This window comes from Cetorhinus maximus, chromosome 6, assembly GCF_964194155.1.
Source record: "Cetorhinus maximus chromosome 6, sCetMax3.hap1.1, whole genome shotgun sequence".
Classification (NCBI taxonomy): domain Eukaryota; kingdom Metazoa; phylum Chordata; class Chondrichthyes; order Lamniformes; family Cetorhinidae; genus Cetorhinus; species Cetorhinus maximus.
In genome coordinates, this window is record NC_135884.1 from 24,606,378 (window position 1) to 24,625,178 (window position 18,801).

Here is an 18,801-nt window from a genome sequence, read left to right on the forward strand (position 1 = left end):
CCATAACTGCTATTTTTTACGTTCAACTTAATGTGAAATTAGCCGTTTATTGATTTTTACCTGCATTACCTCAGGAAATGTTTGTTCAGTCCACCATCAGAGGCATTGAAAAAATACACATGACAGAAACAAATATCTGGTTTGGGTTGCAAGAGTTACTATTGATACGCTATTATACAAGTAAATATAGGGCATTGTGAGTCAACGCCTATAAAAGTAAGATGCTTGGACCATTTAAGAGACCGACTAATGCCAATGAACCAGAGGAGAAATTTACAGCAAACCTGAACTCATAACAGATAGATTGAGAAATTTAATATGTATTACCATTTGGAATTTTATAGTGGATGTTTGAAGGTGGAAGGAAAAAAATTGCAATCATTATTGTCAGGCTTTATTTTCAAAATTTACCATGAGCTTTTAAGCAGCAGGCTCAGTAATCATAAAAGGAACCGAAAACATTACAGCCGCGGAAGAAATTAAAATTGGGCTTCATATTGTGAAATTGCAGGACTGATAAAGGTGCAAATTTTTAGACTTCACAGCTTGTAATTTCACTTAATGTAATAGGGAGCAGCATTATCCAGTTCTGCCATTGCATTATACAATTCATTGAGCCAACAAAGTGGAGTAACAATGGTTATAGATCATAAAATGTTTGGTTTTTTTTTAAATGCAATTTTAACCCTCCGCTAATTTAGTAAATTGTCATTCCTAAAACTAAAGATGTGCGTCCATTAATCTTATATGAATATTACTCTGTTCTTTCATTACATTTCTTTACTTATTCAATTTGAGAAACTGCCATCAAAATCTGAAATGATGATTGATTCGCAAATTTAAAGTATGTTGTTGTTTGCTTTCATTAGCCTTCTGAATCAATTTATCAAAGAATCCCTTTGCAAATTTAGATTTTTAGGGGAGGAAAATTGGATGAGTCCCAAATGGGCGCTGGGATCAACTACTCATTTATGCGATTGCCATGTGCAGCCAGTACTAAGTGTGCTGTTGATTGGCTGCACACCTGTATAGACAGCACAGAATCATGAGAGGCCAGCACGGGTTTAAGCTAGCCTGTGCTATTGAAAGCCAGCCTGCACCTCTTAAAGGGGATGCTGTGATTCATTACACAGTGACTGAACTGAGAAAGAAACAGGAGTGGCATGACATGGTGTAGTGTGGGCTCCAAGATTCTCCAATGCCGCAGTGGAGGCCTTGGTGCAGGAGGTTGATAAGATGGAGGGAGGTTGATAAGATGGAGGGAGGTTCTCAATCCGCAAGGTTCCAAGAGGCCCTCCAGATAAACTCTGAGAAGGCAATGACAGCAGATAGAAGTTTAGATCAATATCAGTAGTCTAGCCCCTGGGACCTGGATATAGTAGCAAAAGAAGTTCAACAACCTCACATAAGTGATCAAGCTTAGTGACTGCATGATCAAGTGCCACATTCCACCAAGTGCATCACTAATCTCACACACTGCTCAATACACCACACTCCATCGCTCACCTACCAATGATTCCCATCAATCATGACTCATACCTAACACTCATAACTTCACCTTACCCTCACACACTAAACATTACTGCTAGCCGCATAGATACATCTCACAGCTTGCACACTGCCAGCTATTCAACCATGATATGAAGGCTTGCACATGCATTGCATGTGCTAAGGGCTGGAAGAGAAGCAAGATGGAATGAGGATGGGAAAGGGATGAACATAAAGCAAAGTATGTGAAACGTGATGTGAAAGGTATGCTTGGAGGAGCTTTGAGCTTGTGTAAGTGCTAGTATTTCAGAAAAGAATACTGTTAGTGTGTGGTGTGAGAAGAACAAAATAAGAGGTGAGATTTTGTTATTCATTCATGGGATGTGGGTGTGGCTGGCTAGGCCAGCATTTATTGCCCATCCCTAATTGCCCTTGAGAAGGTGGTGGTAAGCTGGCTTCTTGAACCGCTGCAGTCCATGTGGTATAGCTACACCCACAATGCTGTTAGGGAGGGAGTTCCAAGTTTTTGACCCAGCGACAGCGAAGGAATGGCAAACAGCTCCAAGTCAGGATGGTGAGTGGCTTGGAGGAGAACTTGCAGGCGGTGGTGTTCCTATATGTCTGCTATGCTTGTCCTTCTAGATGGTGGCGGTCGTGGGTTTGGAAAGTGCTGTCAAAGGAACCTTGTTGAGTTCCTGCAGTGCATCTTGTAGATGGTACACACTGCTGCCCCTGTGCGTCGGTGGTGGAGTGAATGTTTGTGGATGGGGTGCCAATCAAGTGGGCTGCTTTGTCCTGGATGGTGTCAAGCTTCTTGAGTGTTGTTGGAGTTGCACTCATCCAGGCAAGTGGAGAGAGTATTCCATCACACTCCTGACCAATGACTTGCAAATGGTGGTCAGGTTTTTGGGAGTCAGGAGGTGAGTTACTCACCACAGGATTCCTAGCCTCTGACCTGCTCTTGTAGCCATAGTATTTATATAGCTAGTCCAGTTCAGTTTCTGGTCAAGGGTAACCCCCATGATGTTGATAGTGGAGGATTCAGCAATGGTAATACCATTGAATGTCAAGGGCCAATGGTTAATTTCTCTCTTGTTGGAGATGGTCATTGCCTGGCACTTGTGTGGCATACATGTCACTTGCCATTTATCAGTCCAAGCCTGGATATTGTCCAAGTCTTGCTGCATTTGAACATGGACTGCTTCATCATCTGAGGAGTCATGAATGGTGCTGAACATTGCAATCATAAGACCAAAAGACATAGGAACAGAAGTAGGCCATTCGGCCCATCGAGTCAGCTCTGCCATTCAATGAGACCATGGCTGAGCTGATAATCCTCAATTCCACTTTCCTGCCTTTTCCCATTAACCCTTGATTCCCTCACTGATTAAAAATCTAAGTACTTCAGCATTGGATATACTTAATGACCCAGCCTCTACAGCCCTCTGCAGTAAAGAATGCCACAGATTCAATACCCTCTGAGAGAAGAAATTCCTCCTCATCTCTGTCTTAAATGGGCGACCCCTTACTCTGAGATATTGCCTTCTGGTCATAGACTCTCTCACAAGGGGAAACAACTTCTCAGCATCTACCCTGTCAAGCCCGCTGAGAATCTTACATTTTTCAGTAAGGTCGCCTCTCATTCTTCTAAACTCCAATGAGTACAGGCCCAACCTACTCAACCTCTCCTCATAAGAAAATCCCTCCATACCTGGGATCAACCTAGTGAACCTTCTCTGGACTGCCTCCAATGCCAGTATATCTTTCCTCAGATAAGGGGATGAAAACTGTTCACAGTATTCTAGGTGTGGTCTAACTAGTGCCGTGTATAGTTTTAGCAAGACTCCCCTATTTTTATACTCTATTCCCTTTGAAATGAAGGCCAACATTCCATTTGCCTTTCCTATTACCTGTTGAACTTGTATGCTAGCTTTTTTGATTCATGCACAAGGACCCCCAAATCCGTCTGTGCTGCAGCTTTCTGCAGTCTTTCTCCATTTAAATAATATTCAGCTCCTCCATGCTTCCTGTCAAAGTGCAGAACCTCACATTTTCCCACATTACATTCTATTTCCCACTCAATTAACCTGTCTATATCCCTCTGTAGACTCTTTGTGTCATCCTCACCACTTGCCTCCCCACCTATTTTTGTGTCATCCACAAACCTGGCAATAGTACATTCACTTGCCTCATCCAAGTCATTAATATATATTGTAAATAATTGTGTCTCCAGCATGCCACCAGTTACAGGTTGCTATCCTGAAAATACCACCCTGATCCCAACTTTCTGTCTTCTATTAGTTAGCCAATCCTCTATCGATGCTAATATACTACCCCTAACACCATGGGCTCCTATCTTATTAAGTAGCCTTATATGCGGTACCTTATCGAATGCTTTTTGGAAATCCAAATATATTACATTTACTGGTTCCCCTTTATCTATCCTGCTTGTTACCTTCTCAAAGAATTCTAACAAATCTGTTAGGCATGATTTCCCCTTCATTAAGCTATGCCTACTCTGCTTGATTATATTATGCATTTCTAAATGCTCTGCTATTACATCTTTTATAATAGACTCTAACATTTTCCCAATGACAGATGTTAAGCTAACTGACCTATAGTTACCTGTTTTTTTTTTGTCTCCTTCACTTTTTGAATAAGGGTGTTACATTGGCAATTTTCCAATCCCCTGAGACTTGTCCAGCATCTAAGGATTCTTGGAAGATTACTACCAGTGCATCCACTATCTCTGTAGCCACTTCCTTGAATATCCTAGGATGCAACCCATCAGGTCCTGGGGACTTATTGGCCTTTAACCCCATTAGTTTCCCTAGTACTTTTTCTCTAGTGATAGTTATTTGATTTATTTAAGCATGCTGCTTCTGCTGTTTGGCATGGAAGTAGTCCTGTGTTGTAGCTTCACCAGGTTGACACCTTATTTTTAGGTATGCCTGGTGCTGCTCCTGGCATGCCCTCCTGCACTCTTCATTGAACCAGGGTTGATCCCCTGGCTTGGTGGTAATGGTAGAGTGGGGTTATGCTGGGCCATGAGGTTACATTTTGTCGTTGAGTACAATACTGCTGCTGCTGATGGCCCACAACGCCTCATGGTTGCCCAGTTTTGAGTTGCTAGAATTGTTCGCAATCTATCCAATTTAGCGGTGGTAGTGCCACACAACACGATGGAGGGTATCCTCAATGATGAAGACAGGACTTCGTCTCCAGAAGGACTATGCGGTGCTCACCCCTACCAATAGTATCATGGACAGGTGCATCTGCAACAGGCAGGTTGGTGAGGATGAGGTTAAGTATGTTTTTCCCTCTTGTTAGTTCCCTCACCACCTGCTGCAGACCCAATCTAGCAGCTATGTCCTTTAGGACTCGGCCAGCTTGGTCTGTAGTGGTGCTACCAAGCCACACTTGGTGATTGACATTGAAGTCTCCCACCCAGAGTACATTCTGCGCCTATGCCACCCTCATTGTTTCGTCCAGGTGGTGTACAACATGCAGGAGCACTGATTCATCAGCTGAGGGGGGATGGTGGTAATCAGCAGGAGGTTTCCTTGCCCATGTTTGACCTGGTGCCATGAGACAATGTGGGGTCCAGAGTTGATGTTGAGGACTCCCGGGGCAACTCCCTCCCGACTGTATACCACTGTGCTGCCACCTCTGCTGAGTCTGTCCTGCCAGTGGAACAGGACCTAACCAGCAGAGGTGGGTAGTCTAGGATTGCTAGTACAGTGACAATACCACTACGCCACTCCCTACCCTGTTGCATTTGGAATTTGGAATTGGCTGTGTTAGGAGAGAGGTGCGTCCTCTCTGAACATGCTGAACAATGTGATGATAGAGGAGATGGAATTGATTAAGAGTAGTGAGTAGGAGTGAAAAGAGTGCTGAGACAGATGAATGGGTAGAAATTAACCTTGGGTAATTGTGTAAGATGGACAGCGTCCCATTGGCTGCCTGTTTATTCACCCTTGCCCGACCTTCAATTGCATTCATGTCTATGTTATTAGGTGGGGCATATAGCAAGCAGCTGATGCCATTCTCTTGCTGTGCGAAACCACCCGAGATGAATTTATACTTATATAGCCTCAGAGAATGCAATGTTGCTTTCATAGGTTTATTTCTACTTTAAGTTGGTCTCAGGAGGTCTGCCAAACATTATGCACTGAGAATGAGAATGTTTTGACTGCGCAACTCATCTATCATATTAAATTGAGGCCTGGGTGTTAAAATTGCGCAGTTGTCACACTGGCAGTGTCCTGGGTACTTACCTTTATCCTTGCTCCTACCTGCAGACTGGCAAACTGGATTTTCCAGGACCATCCCGTAATTCAGCCTTTCGTCCCGCATCCCATGTCCCGGGTCAGGCTTTCCCAGGACGTGTTTTGTCCTGGATTTCTAGTGTCCCAACAGGCCTTTTACCTCCGCATGTGTCCAGCATGGCAGGTTCTCAGCTTGTCTTTGCGGCTTTCCAGTGGGTGTCCAATGGGGGTGGATCTGACAGGTGGCAGCATCAGAATCAGGGCGGGTCTCTGCAGTCCTCCCACCAGTAACCCCCCCACCGGACTCACAGGTTTGCCAGCACTCGCATGGCAAATTGTTCTCTTTTTTTTAGACCAGAGTTGGTCACCCTGAGCCCCATTCACACACTGTTAAACTCAGGGATTACAATTTTATCTATGCATCAACACTTACTGAAATTTGTAATCACTAATTTGATCATGGAAGAATTTAGTCAGGTGGTAAACTTAGAACTATACTATGAGGTACTCAGTAGCTCCGTGATAATACCCATTTTTAAAGTTTACATAAAAAAAGACAAGCAAAACTGGTTTGGAATGTGTGTGCAGCAGCCAGTATAACATCTGCTCCAGTATAACGTTACTCTTTTTATATGTTTGCTGCTTTTTCAATTTCTGAAATCACTAGAGAAAATCTAGTATTAAAGTTAATTTCAAGCAAAATTGGAACACTGCAGTCTCTCCCTAAATTGATAGTCATTTGATATTCCGAAAAGATTGAGTTGTTAAGTGAAGAATGAAAAAACACTTTTCACAGCATGTTTTGAACAATGTAGAAGGGTTCGCATGGAAACCATTGTAAATTGTGGGCTGAGTCGACCATGTTGAGTCTCACTGTTGTCCATGGACAATGTTGATTTAATACTGGCTTCATGGAGTTTAAAGAAAATTAAAAAGGTGCTCCCCTGAAGCTTCACAACAGTCTTGTTGAAATCATTATCCCTGTTTGTGAATATTCATATATGCTGTTTGTGAATATTGTCATATTTCTCAAATTATTGTGGCAGGTAAGTAAACTAACCTGTCAACAATACTTAAGTGTTATATAGAGAAGCAAGAGTCAGGGCATCAAAATAGAAGTTTCATAGCCAGAATATGAGGACTAAATTATGGCTGTTTCTCCACACACTGAAATGCAAGCAGAGGCAATATTTAAGCTTTATAAAATACTCAAACTGTAATTATCTTGCAATAAATCATCAACTCCCTAATTGCAAATTCCACATGATTAATTCTTTGTATGATTTTCCCTCATTTCACATTCATATTGTACAAATTCACAGGAGTCACTGACTTCTGACTTTAAATGGATTAGGTCAGATTTCTATCTTTACTGACTTAAAGCATTGTCCAAGTGAACACAGAAGGATATTGGGTAGGGAAGAACACTTATTCGTCATGGAACCCATCCACTGGTCCTTCCATAATCAAAGAAAAATTGTGTGGTCTCCATTACAAATGTCATCCTTCCCCATCTTGTGCTCTGCCCAGACAGGAAAGATTGAAAACCAAAACAGAAATACCTGGAAAAAAACTCAGCAGGTCTGGCAGCATCGGTGTCACCCCTCTCCTATTTTTACTTAGTTCTGTTGAAGGGTCATGAGGACTCGAAAACGTCAACTTTGTTCTTCTCCGCCGATGCTGCCAGACCTGCTGAGTTTTTCCAGGTATTTCTGTTTTTGTTTCGGATTTCCAGCATCCGCAGTTTTTTTGTTTTTATTAGGAAAGATTGAAATCTATGCCACCGCCATTGCAAAATATATCATTACACATGTTGCAATGCAGCTTCTACTGAACAGCTTATGTTTCATGTCATGAGGCTGATTTTCATGTCTGGTATAGCTTGGTCGGCGTCGGTCTCATCCACACACCCAATGCAGTCAGCTGAGGATCTGTGTAATTTCCTTGGCCAGGCCTAATTTAAATAGAATCGAAGAGCTGTTGCTGCTAATTGCACTTCTTAAAGAAAGCTTGCAGAGTGAGAGGGCAGGAAATCTGTTCTGGCAGCTACTATTTAAAGACAGCCTATAGCTCCTTAAGCGTTGTACTTTTCCACGGGAGATAGTGAAAAGCGATTTTCTGAAACAGCAGGCAGGGCCCGTGGATTCTCTGCGGTGGAGGTGTCTATAGACCAAGTTAGCCTCAGAAAGGAGCCCCTCGTTCCCATCCATGGGTGATGGAGCCCATTCAAATTTCTCAGCTGCAATGGAGAGAGTTGGCAGAGCAAGTCAATGCCAGCGACTTTGTTTCCAGCATAAGGCTGCAGTGCAAGTAGAAAATATGAGAACCACCAGAACTGCTAAGGTAAGGCACCCCTTTGTATCTCTTATCCTCTCAGCCCTGAACCTCGCACCTAATATCTCCTCCTACAGATTGGTGGCAAATTTTGCCCGATAATGCTTTACTGAAATTTCTTGGAATGCTTTCCTACATTAAAAGTGCTATTTATACAGTTATTGTTTTTTGATTTAGTTATTTTATTAGTATAATTTAGCTCCAGCACTCTCAATCCCTCTCTCTCCCACTTCCCATATTTCTCCTCCAAACACTGTCGCTCTTTCTGCTTGCAGTCAGACCCTCAAAATCTGCTACTGCACTTCCAATGGCTTTACCCTCTTCGATAAAATTGCTGCTACTTCACTTTGTCATGCACACACAATACTAATCTGCTTCAGACACCTTCAGAACCCTTCAGCAGAACACAGACTAACCCACATCCACTTTTCTTGCAGGAGAAGCTGGGCACACAACAGAGGGGAGAATACAAAAACAAAAGGAGGTTCTATTTCAATTCGCATCCCGACACCAATGAATGGAATGGCCATTAATATCATTGGCAGCAAGAGGGCATGCAACATTGGAGATAGATAGGTTTGAGGCCACTTACTGCAGCATCTTCCCTTCCTTTTCTATTTCTACTTAACTTTCTCACATGCGCTCGGCATGACAACCTAGTGGTGCATTCCACTGGAATTGCTTGTTTCTTTACAGGTGCCATCTTTTACATTGCACGTACTTGACCTTCTCCCCTTCTCTAGGTCTATCAGATATCTCACGTCTTGCAGGCGCACAGTATGAGGCAACAACCCTTCCAAAAATGTACCATCACTTGCTTCCAGGCACTAGCTCAAAAGTTGACACTTTGTGATTGAGGTAGTGAGTTAGAGGAGTTTGCGATAGGTGATTCATCAGACAAACCTCAACAGAAACAACTGAAGACGGAATGGACAACCCAGAAAACAGCTCACTGAAAAACAAGCTTGTGTCCACCGAGGTGAGGAGATACAGATTTCAGGAGCCCAGACTTTAAAAGAAAGATGTGTTCTGTGGACCAGCAATTTCTCATGAATTATTGGGGGCGGGGGGCGCGGCACAACCAGTCAGGGAGCTTCCAAATGTGTCAAAGAATGTGGAGGAGTCCAATTTCTGTGGGATATTTCGGCATGCATTGGCACCCAGCAGTCAAACATGCAATGTACATTTGTCTCAATGAATTCTGCAGCTGGACCTTCCCTGTAGGAGCCTGTGGCACCATAAGAACATGTCCCAGAGTGCTCATGCTACAGATATAAAAGATCTGGGCTTAATCATTTCCTCTGCCTTGCGCAAACTGGGAGACCAGTTCAAAAGGGGTTTCAGTTGGATAATGGCTCACCTACATGCTGCCCTCTTGTTCATTGGTGGGAAAGCTAAGTCACAAACTAGTAGCAGTCATACAATGGGAAGGGAACAGGCTGTCATGTCTCAGGAAGGCATCATGTCTGGACCCTCGCGAATCCCTCAACCAATACTTACCCTGGTTCTAGAAAGTCAGCTGAGCTAAAAAGATTTGGTAGCCACTGATTTCTGCAATCTGCAACAGCCCCCTTTTGGGCCTGAGCTCCTAGGTCACAAGCATCTTAAGAGTCCTTGGCACAAATTCAGGCGCACAGTACCCATTTTTCAGATGTGAGCCACCTTCTTAGTTTCCAGCATATCAGGCAGGAAGCACAATCTAATTATGAGCTGGAAGTTTGACACCTGCCATGTTGGTAAAGTTCAAAAAATTGACGTGAAGCGCCCGTGCCTGAAACATGCATTAGACCTTATTCATATGCAAATAAGTGGCCTAATGACTGTTTGAAGCCCTTGTGCAATATTGTTTTGCCCTTGGGTTTGCTGACATCACTCAAGAAAACATTACATATATGCAGCCTACAGGCAGTTCTTAAAGGAACCGTTCCTGGCCAAGGCAATGAGGTAAGATTTTAAAATATGCTTACCTGAACATGGAGCTAGAAGGAGCTGAAGTGTTCAGTGTGACCACGTATGCAAAGAATATGGGCCATTGGCATTCTCCCCTGACCAAAATCGCCACCATTACCCCCCATCCTGCCACAGTTACCCCAGTTACCCCAACACCCCCACCCACCTGGCCACTTCTACTTCCTGACACGATCGCCTAACCCCCACCACCCTCCTAGCCACTGCTAGCATCACAGCAACTTCAACTTCCATTCTGTTCTGCCAGTGCACTGCCAGTTAGTGTCTGCAGCTCACCTGCTTGGTAAAAATGAGGCCTGAGGGTGCCTTGGGCCTCACCTTTTAGGTGTAGAGATTTTCAGTGTGCATGATTCTAGGTGCTTGAGTGAGCCACAGCAGGTTTCCACTTACCACGCGGCAGCCGCTTGAGGAATCATCTTATAGGAACATCAGATTAATGAAGGAAGTGTTTAAGATAGGCATGGAGGAGCTCACACCCAGGTGATATTTAGTGCTGTCATTAGTACAAGACATGAAAGATATAATACATTTTGAAACCTTTGTGTACAGTGTTTCTGTAGTTGCTGATTACTGTACAATGTTAGTTGACTATTAGTCTTTGGACGATGCTGGTTACTTGCGGTAGAAGGACTCAAGATAAACTTGACATGACAGTTCATGAGCTTCTGTGAAAGAGCTCTAGTTGCAGGAAGTTACGGAGAGCCCCCACATCACGCACCTCACAATTCATGAAGACAGTGGTGTAATCTGAAGGAGTCCTCAGGGCAATGTGGATGCATTCAGTGAGGCCCTGGACTTCTGAGAATCATGCAATTGCTAAGAATCCCAATGCCCTCTCCTAGTGCTTCTGGATGTGCACAGGAAAGGTGATGATGGTGTTTACTCTAGCAAACATAGCATCAGTCATATGCTTAATGCAAGAAGATTGAATGTCATTTGATAGCCCCAATCGCAGCCAGGAGAGCTGGAGGCAAAGTAGTTCAGGTTTGACTGCAACAGGCAGTTCACTGTGGCAGGTGGTTTCAGGTCTTGTTGTAGGTGGCAATGAAAATCTAAGAGTCTCCCTAGAGAAGCAAAGCCTCCTCATGTACTGCCTTTCTAAGAACTACAGATAGGCTATCTTGGGTCTATAAATACTGTTGGGAGAATTAACATCTCTACATGCTCTCCCAGTAACTGCAGCTGTGTTGCTGCTCTTCATGCTATCATCCCTCCTCTTGCCACAGTGGAACTTCCAGAAGGACCACCATAAAGAAAAGAGTGCCTAATTTGAAGGTTCTTAAGAATTGGAAATATTTTATAGCCACTCGAAGAGATAGTTAGGGGTAGAAACACTGCAGTGTAATGCTAGAAAAATGCATTTTCCCCGAGAGTAGCTGAAGATCAATCTAAATATCACTACAAATTGACACCTCCTTACTTGTATTGTTCATTATTTTTGGATGAGATGAGCCAAAAATGCATCCGTAGGCAATATATTTTGATCCCGACTTGCACATGTCCATTAGACCCCTGACTATTTCTGCCTAAATCAAGATCCACTGAACACTGGACAACCAGCGAGTAAAGTGTTGGTGGGTGAATGAAACTTCATCCAAATCAGGATACGGGCAGCAGAATTTCAGATGAGCTCAAGTTTACAGTGGGTTCAAGGTGGGAGGCCACCCAGGCAGGTTACAAAGGAAGGTAATGAGACAATGTAATTGCCAATATATTTTGAACGATTGTGGATTGCAATGTTTGCAATAAACTTAAGTAACTTAGTTGTCCATCGAATAAAGAATTTACAATATTTATCTGTCAATGCAATACAAAAATCAGATATTGAACAACTCTTGCCTAGCAGTGAACACACATAGCAGAAGATATCTGTAAGGTATCTCTATCAAAAGCAATTAACTCCTTTAAAAATGATCCGAATGAATATCTAGATTATGACATTTTTGAAAGTCATTAGGATGGTACATAGATTATTAAATATTCTATTGACCATAATGGCTTCTATGTTGATAGGTTCATGAAAGTGTTTTCAATGAGAGGCATCTAACAATGCTTGAATAAAAAAAATTAGGAATAAAATAAATATTGATATAGAATCAATAGGTGCTGCTGCTCTAAGCAGTACTACTTTACATAGACATATAAGTTTACAAGTAAATCAATTGCCTAGGTTATCTTGAGATTCAGGAAGACACTTTCTAGAAATGTATTTTCTTGAACAATTAGCTGTGGTTTTCCATCTCTACTAGGAGATTAAATTAGTTGGGTAAACTGTTAAATTATTGCATGATAGTGCAAACTGATCTGCTTGTCAGTCTGACCTCTCTCACATTCTTATTTGCTTAGTTGGTTCTCTAACATTTGAAAAATTGGAACTAAAAGCCAAGATTTTGGGCCGGATTTTTGTCGAGAAAGCAGGAAGTTCGAGCCGGGAAACCTCGCTACCCAGCAGACCATCTCCTTTAAAATGGCCCCCACCTGCCATTTTTTCATTTCGGGATGACAGAGGCGAGAAGGAGTCAGGTCCACTGTCTCCAGAGGCAGACCTGAGGCAGCAACAGAGGTGGCCAAACGGCCAGGCTGGCAGGCTGGAACACCCACCACCGTTTAAAACTGGGCTGATGTCCCTGCAATGATGAACATCAGCCCCCTCAAACTCTCACCCCTCATCCACCCCACATGTCCTGTCCATGCCACCCATATCCCCTCCATGTTCCCTTATATTTCTCATGCCCTCTCCATGCTCCCTCACATTCCCCATGTCACCTCCAGGCTTCCATAGGTCCCCATGCCCCCTCATATTCCCCATGACACATCTGTGCCTCCCCCCACTCCGTATATCCTCCGTAGCCACTCACCCAACATCTCCTATGGGCAGACCTCAGGAGCCTGTCTTAGAAATGGAGATGAAAAATATTAAATTTCTAACAATCTAATAGCACTTTCGCTCAAATACACTTCATATTTAAAAACTTCCATTGATAAAACAGATTCAAAAATTAAAATCCCCATAGGTGGTTACTCAGTTTTAAAAATAAACAAACATCTATTTCACTAACCACATCAAAGACAGATAATTCTTTAATAACCTCTTAAAACTGCTAATCAAAACGTATCTCAGCAGGGGGCTGTGTTAAGTGGTTTTGGAGCTTTTGAAATTTAGCCAAGTATTCATAATGGGCTCAGCCATAATAATAAACCCTGGGAAATGTAAACAGTTGAGTCCAATGAAACTGAAAAATCAGGTGGCTTTTTTTCTAGGCTACACCAGATGACCTGTTAATCAAAGCAGTCCAGAGCTTTTTTTTTCTCTAAGTGAAAGCTACTGAACTTTTTAGTTTCATTTTAAAAGGACTCTAGGCATTTAAATCATTTCAGATTATTACACTACAGATCCCAAGCACAGTTTTCTTCAGTTTTGAATGCATAAAAGCACTTTTCCCAATGGGAAAAGTATTCTAATGCATCTTAACACTTAAACAATGCTGATCAATTTAATAGTCAACTTACTCCTGCAGGACAGAGCTCTATAATCTATCACTGCAGTAAAAATACTACTAATTTACAATACTGAATCTAACTATGGAAACTGAAAGAACAAATTATTTATTTTTGTATTTCAAAGCCTGTCAATTAAAGAATTCCAGGAACAGGTGACTGGGTTTTTTTTTGATTTTCTGCTTGGGATTAGTTGGGAACCTGTGGTTCACATCTCTCCTGAGAGGCCATGAACCATGCCTACTTACTGAAGGGCTCGACTCCATTATAATTGGAGAGGGTTAAACTGCCCACCCCTGCAATGGAGCAGGCAAGGTTGGGAGTGCTGCATGTGGGCTAAATGCCCGCACCCTTATCCCACACTGGTGAAAATTGTTGGAGACGGAAATAGGGACGGTAATCCTGAAATTGGGACACGCTCAACATTTTTTAAGGGCTCCTCAGTCGTCCTGACTCAGTGAAAATCCAGGCCTTTATTTCTATATAAAATAATGCTGTTGGAGTGGTGGAAACAGCAACACCTATTGCTTCTATGGATCGAATCCTGTGGAAGCAATGGGGGTCTCAGCCACTGGCTGGAGAGCCATCAAGGCCCCAACATTACTTCTTTTTGAGAAGGCCTGGCACTCAGGCACTTTTAATTGGCCAGGGCGGAAGTCCCGCCCACCAAGTGCTGCCCGCCAATCAGAGGCTGGCCGCTCTTCTGTACTTATCAGCGCCGCCAGTAAGGCAGTGGCTGCACCCACCCGAGGCCTCAGATCAAGGAGGGACCCAGGCACAGCTAAGTGATGTCGAGAAGGGACTCGCAGGATTGAAGTTGTGGGGAAGGAGGGGTGGTGTCAGCAGCAAGGGCAGGGACTTGCTTTCAGTGGCACCTCCCCCCTTCCTGATACCAGATTCCTTTGAATGAGGGCCCCCCCCCCCACCTTGCCGCACCTCCCGCATGGTAAGTTCACCACCTGTTGCTGGGTTAATACCAATGAAGGTGGAATGATGCCAATTGGCAGCAGCGTGGAAAGACCATTAACGGGCCTTCCCACCACAGACTTAATCGGGATGGAGGCAGGAAGGTGGTGGAGTCCCCAACACCCTCCTGCCTGATTAAATGCCCCCTCACCACCAAACTTACCACAGCGAACAGCACAAGATTCCACACTATATCATTGCAGAGATAGTCTATATTTATGTCAGTGGTACCAATCTGAGTTTATGTTAAAGGATCTGGACTCATAGAATAGCAATAGTAAAAGGGTATAATTTAAGTTCTCAGCAAAGGGAGCTAACAGCGTATAACCATATAATCATGTGAAATTGCATATGAAAAGAGTATCACACCAAGTCACAATGTAAATGGGAGCAGCAGGACTACAGCCTTACATTGACCTGGTTTTGCGTATAGCAGACAGGCTCTAGATTAAATAATCCAATGTTTGAAATCAATTATTTTGTTTCATCAGGATTTGTGTTGAAATGAAACAATTTCTCACCAGTGAAACAGATACATATTTATGATCTTTTACAGGTCATGGACTGTACAATGCCATTGATTGGCGAGCACCAGGCTGAAGACAGGGAACTTCTAACTGAACTAATTTTAGCCAAAATGAACAAACTGATACCAAGGACACCTATTCCATCACCTCAGAGACCTGCTGCCACACAACAACCGCAGGCAAGCAAAGCAGAAAACAATATTCATTTATCTAATGTGCTTAATCTTTTTATTGTGCATATTTAAAATGCAAGACATGGTGAAGTCTTTCAGCAATATTTGTAACTATAGAAGTAATATGTTGATGTTAAACTATAAGATGCTAGTAATCTTTTGTACCTCAATGTAATCTAACTCCAATTGACCCTCCTTGTAAAGCAACCAGGTACAATATTAAACAAAAACAAAAACAGAATTACCTGGAAAAACTCAGCAGGTCTGGCAGCATCGGTGGATTCTTCTCCACCGATGCTGCCAGACCTGCTGAGTTTTTCCAGGTAATTCTGTTTTTGTTTTTGTTTTGGATTTCCAGCATCCGCAGTAGCTTTTTGTTTTTATCTCAGGTACAATATTATCCTGGCAAGACTACTGCTGGCTTAATGCTAATGTTTCCTTTGATCATTCATGAAAAGGACTGGAATCTAAAAACAGAATTCCTTATAACAGTAATACAGTATGTGCAGCAACAGTTACATTTTCCATTAGTATCAATTTTATGAAGTATCTTTCACAATGCCATTCTGACTATAGCAGCAACATTTCCTCTTTCACCAAAACTATGAGTAACATTAGCATTCTCGTATTAACTGTAACCAACAACAAATATGGCATATAAACAACTGGCGACAGCATTCAAAATAGAAGAAGCTTAACTAAAAGCCGTTCTGGTATCTCTATTCACTCCAATTGTGGCTTAAATGTTCCGCTGTTACAATCAACTAACATGTAGCCCAAGGTGGCCCCAGTTGTTGTCATGTATGATTTAACAGCTCTTCATGGCAATGGGGGTGGGTCAAGCGGATTAAAATGAAGACATGAGAACCAAACTAGACCTTATATGTAAAAATAGAATTTGCCAAAGTGAATTGTTTGCTTTTTTTTCAAATCCAAGTTTTGAATAGTTATTTCGAACCTACAACTTTAATAATGAAATATGCTAATCATAAACAAGCCACCTTTGTCTGAAGTATTGCATTCATAACCAAGGTGGATGGTGATTACGTTCGGCAGTTCCTTTGAGTAGCTACTGATGGCACATCAGAACCTCCTAGACCAATACCACCCATGCAAATAGATTATATCTAAATACCAGACTTAATTTGGATTCAACATTTTCTTTTGCAGGGTGGAAGTTTGAAGGAGGCACAGACACAACCAGGCTCATTTCCTCAGCAGCGACCACCACCACAAGGTTGTTTACAGTATATTCTCGACTGTAATGGCGTTGCAGTAGGACCAAAACAAGTCCAGGCTTCCTAAAAAAAATAAAAGGATGGTGATTTTTAGCTAAAACAGAAAAGTTTTCTGCGCAACCTTTGGCAGTGTTTCAGTGCTGACCTGGACTGTGTTTTTCTATGCAGTGTCAATTGTACTGTCTTATGTTTATTTGTCATTGTTTGTGCTCGTAATTGATGGCTATGTTTTACTGTACATTTTGTGACCTTGGAGCTGCAGTTTATGCCACAGTGTTGTAAACAGTACACACAACTGTGCCTATACAGAGTCCAGTGCTGCTGTCATTCAATAGCTAGATATGGTGTTTCGAAGTATTTTATGTTGTGAGGTGAATAGTTTCAGAGTTAATCCTTTCCTTTTACCACGTGCTACTTGTTGCTCTGCATGGGAATTAATGGAACAGGTAAAGATCATTAAAAGCTTAAATTTTATATGATTAATTTATGAATTAATTCTTAGCATTTTTAATTTTGTATTGTTGAGCCATTATTTTTAGTCTTTTAACTTTTTTTTTTAGTTCCTGTAATAAGTAAGGCAACTCTGTCTGCCTATCACTCACAATTATGACATTTTAGTTTAATGAATCAATTTTGTTTTGGAATGCTTTACAGAAACTCTAGAGAGTAATTTGAGCAAAGGATGACACCAGCAGCTCAAAAGAGGCATTACAAGGCAATATTAATCTTAGGTGAATTTTATATAATCTTGTCATTATTTGGTTAGAGCCTTTATCTTTCATTGCCCCACCTCCCCCCCACCCACCCATGCCCAGCTCCCTCTCTTGCAAATGATAACATTTTGTTGAGAAATTTTCTCAGGTCTAGGCAGTCTTCAGTATCTCACTCAAGTGGCCAATATTCACATTTGAACATTTGAACCTTGTTATTATCGGTGAAGCTATTTGTCCACACAAAGCGCCCCGATTAAGTCCAAGCCTGCTACATATGCTCACTTCTGGACAATTCTCCCCTCACTAACCTTAGGGCACTGAAGGCATCTCTACAACTTGGATGTAGTCAACTAATTCAGCACAAAGTAGGGATTGATCCTGGATCTTCCTGAGATTAGCATTTCTACACGTTTATTGATTTATTCATGTTACTTGTGAAGTTAACAAAATGGTCAGTGGATGATAGTAAAAAAGCCAGGAATTTAATTTTCTGAATATAAGATGTATACATATCAGGAAAGGATTGACAGGCTGCATCTCTTTTCTCTTGAGAAAAGATAGCAGAGGGATGACCGAATAGAGGCATTTAAAATAATGAAAGGTTTTGATAGAGTATACAGGGAGAATATTTCCTGTTATGGGGAAGAGCATAACTAGAGGCCATCAATATAAGGACATTAGAACAAGAAGCAGGAGTAGGCCATTTGGCCCCTTGAGCCTGCTCTGCTATTCACTAAGATCATGGCTGATCTAATTGTGGCCGTACCTCCACTTTCCTGCCTGCCCCGCCCCCCCTGACCCCCATAACCTTTGACTCCCTTGTAGATCAAAAATTTGTCTAACTCAACCTTGAATATATTCAATGACCCAGCCTCCAAGGCTCTCAGGGGTAGAGAATTAGATTACCAACCCTCTGAGAGAACAAATTCCTCCTGAACACTGTATTAAATCCCCCTTATTTTGAAAATGTGCATCCAGTTCTAGATTCCCTCATGAGGGGAAACATCATCTCAGTATCTATCTTGTAAAGCTCCCTCAGAATCTTATATATTTCAATAAGATCACCTCTCAGTCTTCTAAACTCCAATGACAATAGGCCCAAAATGCTCAACATTTCCTCAGAAGACAACCCCTTCATTCCAGGAATCAAGCTACTGAACCTTCTCTGAACTGCCTCCAGTGCAAGTATATCCCTCCTTAAATAAGGAGAACAAAACAATACATGGTGCTCCAAGTGTCGTCTTACCAAACCCCACATAGCTGTAGCAAGACTTCCCTACTTTTATACCCCAGCCCCTTGCAATAAAGGACAATATTCTACTGCCTTCCTAATTACTTGCTGTACCTGCATGCTGACTTTTTGTGATTCATATACTGCAGCCTTCTGCAGTCTCTCTCTATATACATAACATTTTGCTTAAGATTGTCACCAAGAAATCCAATAGGGAATTTGGAAGAAACTTATTTACTGGTGAGAAGTGGAACTTGCTACCACAGGGAGTAGGTGAAGCAAAAGATGCATTTAAACTGAAGCTAGACAATCACATGAAGGAGAAAGGAATAGAGGATTACGTTGATAAATTTAGATGAGGAAAGAAGGGAAGAGGCTCGAATGGAACATAAAC

General features: G+C 42.2%; 1 protein-coding gene across 1 annotated transcript in view; it reads left to right on the forward strand.

The window, feature by feature from the left end:
* Positions 1-18,801, forward strand: part of syn2b (synapsin IIb) — a 433,604-nt gene that overhangs the window by 396,701 nt on the left and 18,102 nt on the right. Inside the window, exons 10-11 of the mRNA XM_078543448.1 lie at positions 15,082-15,231; positions 16,396-16,462. Of these exons, the coding sequence (XP_078399574.1) occupies positions 15,082-15,231; positions 16,396-16,462 (217 nt within the window). The remainder of the gene's footprint in view (positions 1-15,081; positions 15,232-16,395; positions 16,463-18,801) is intronic.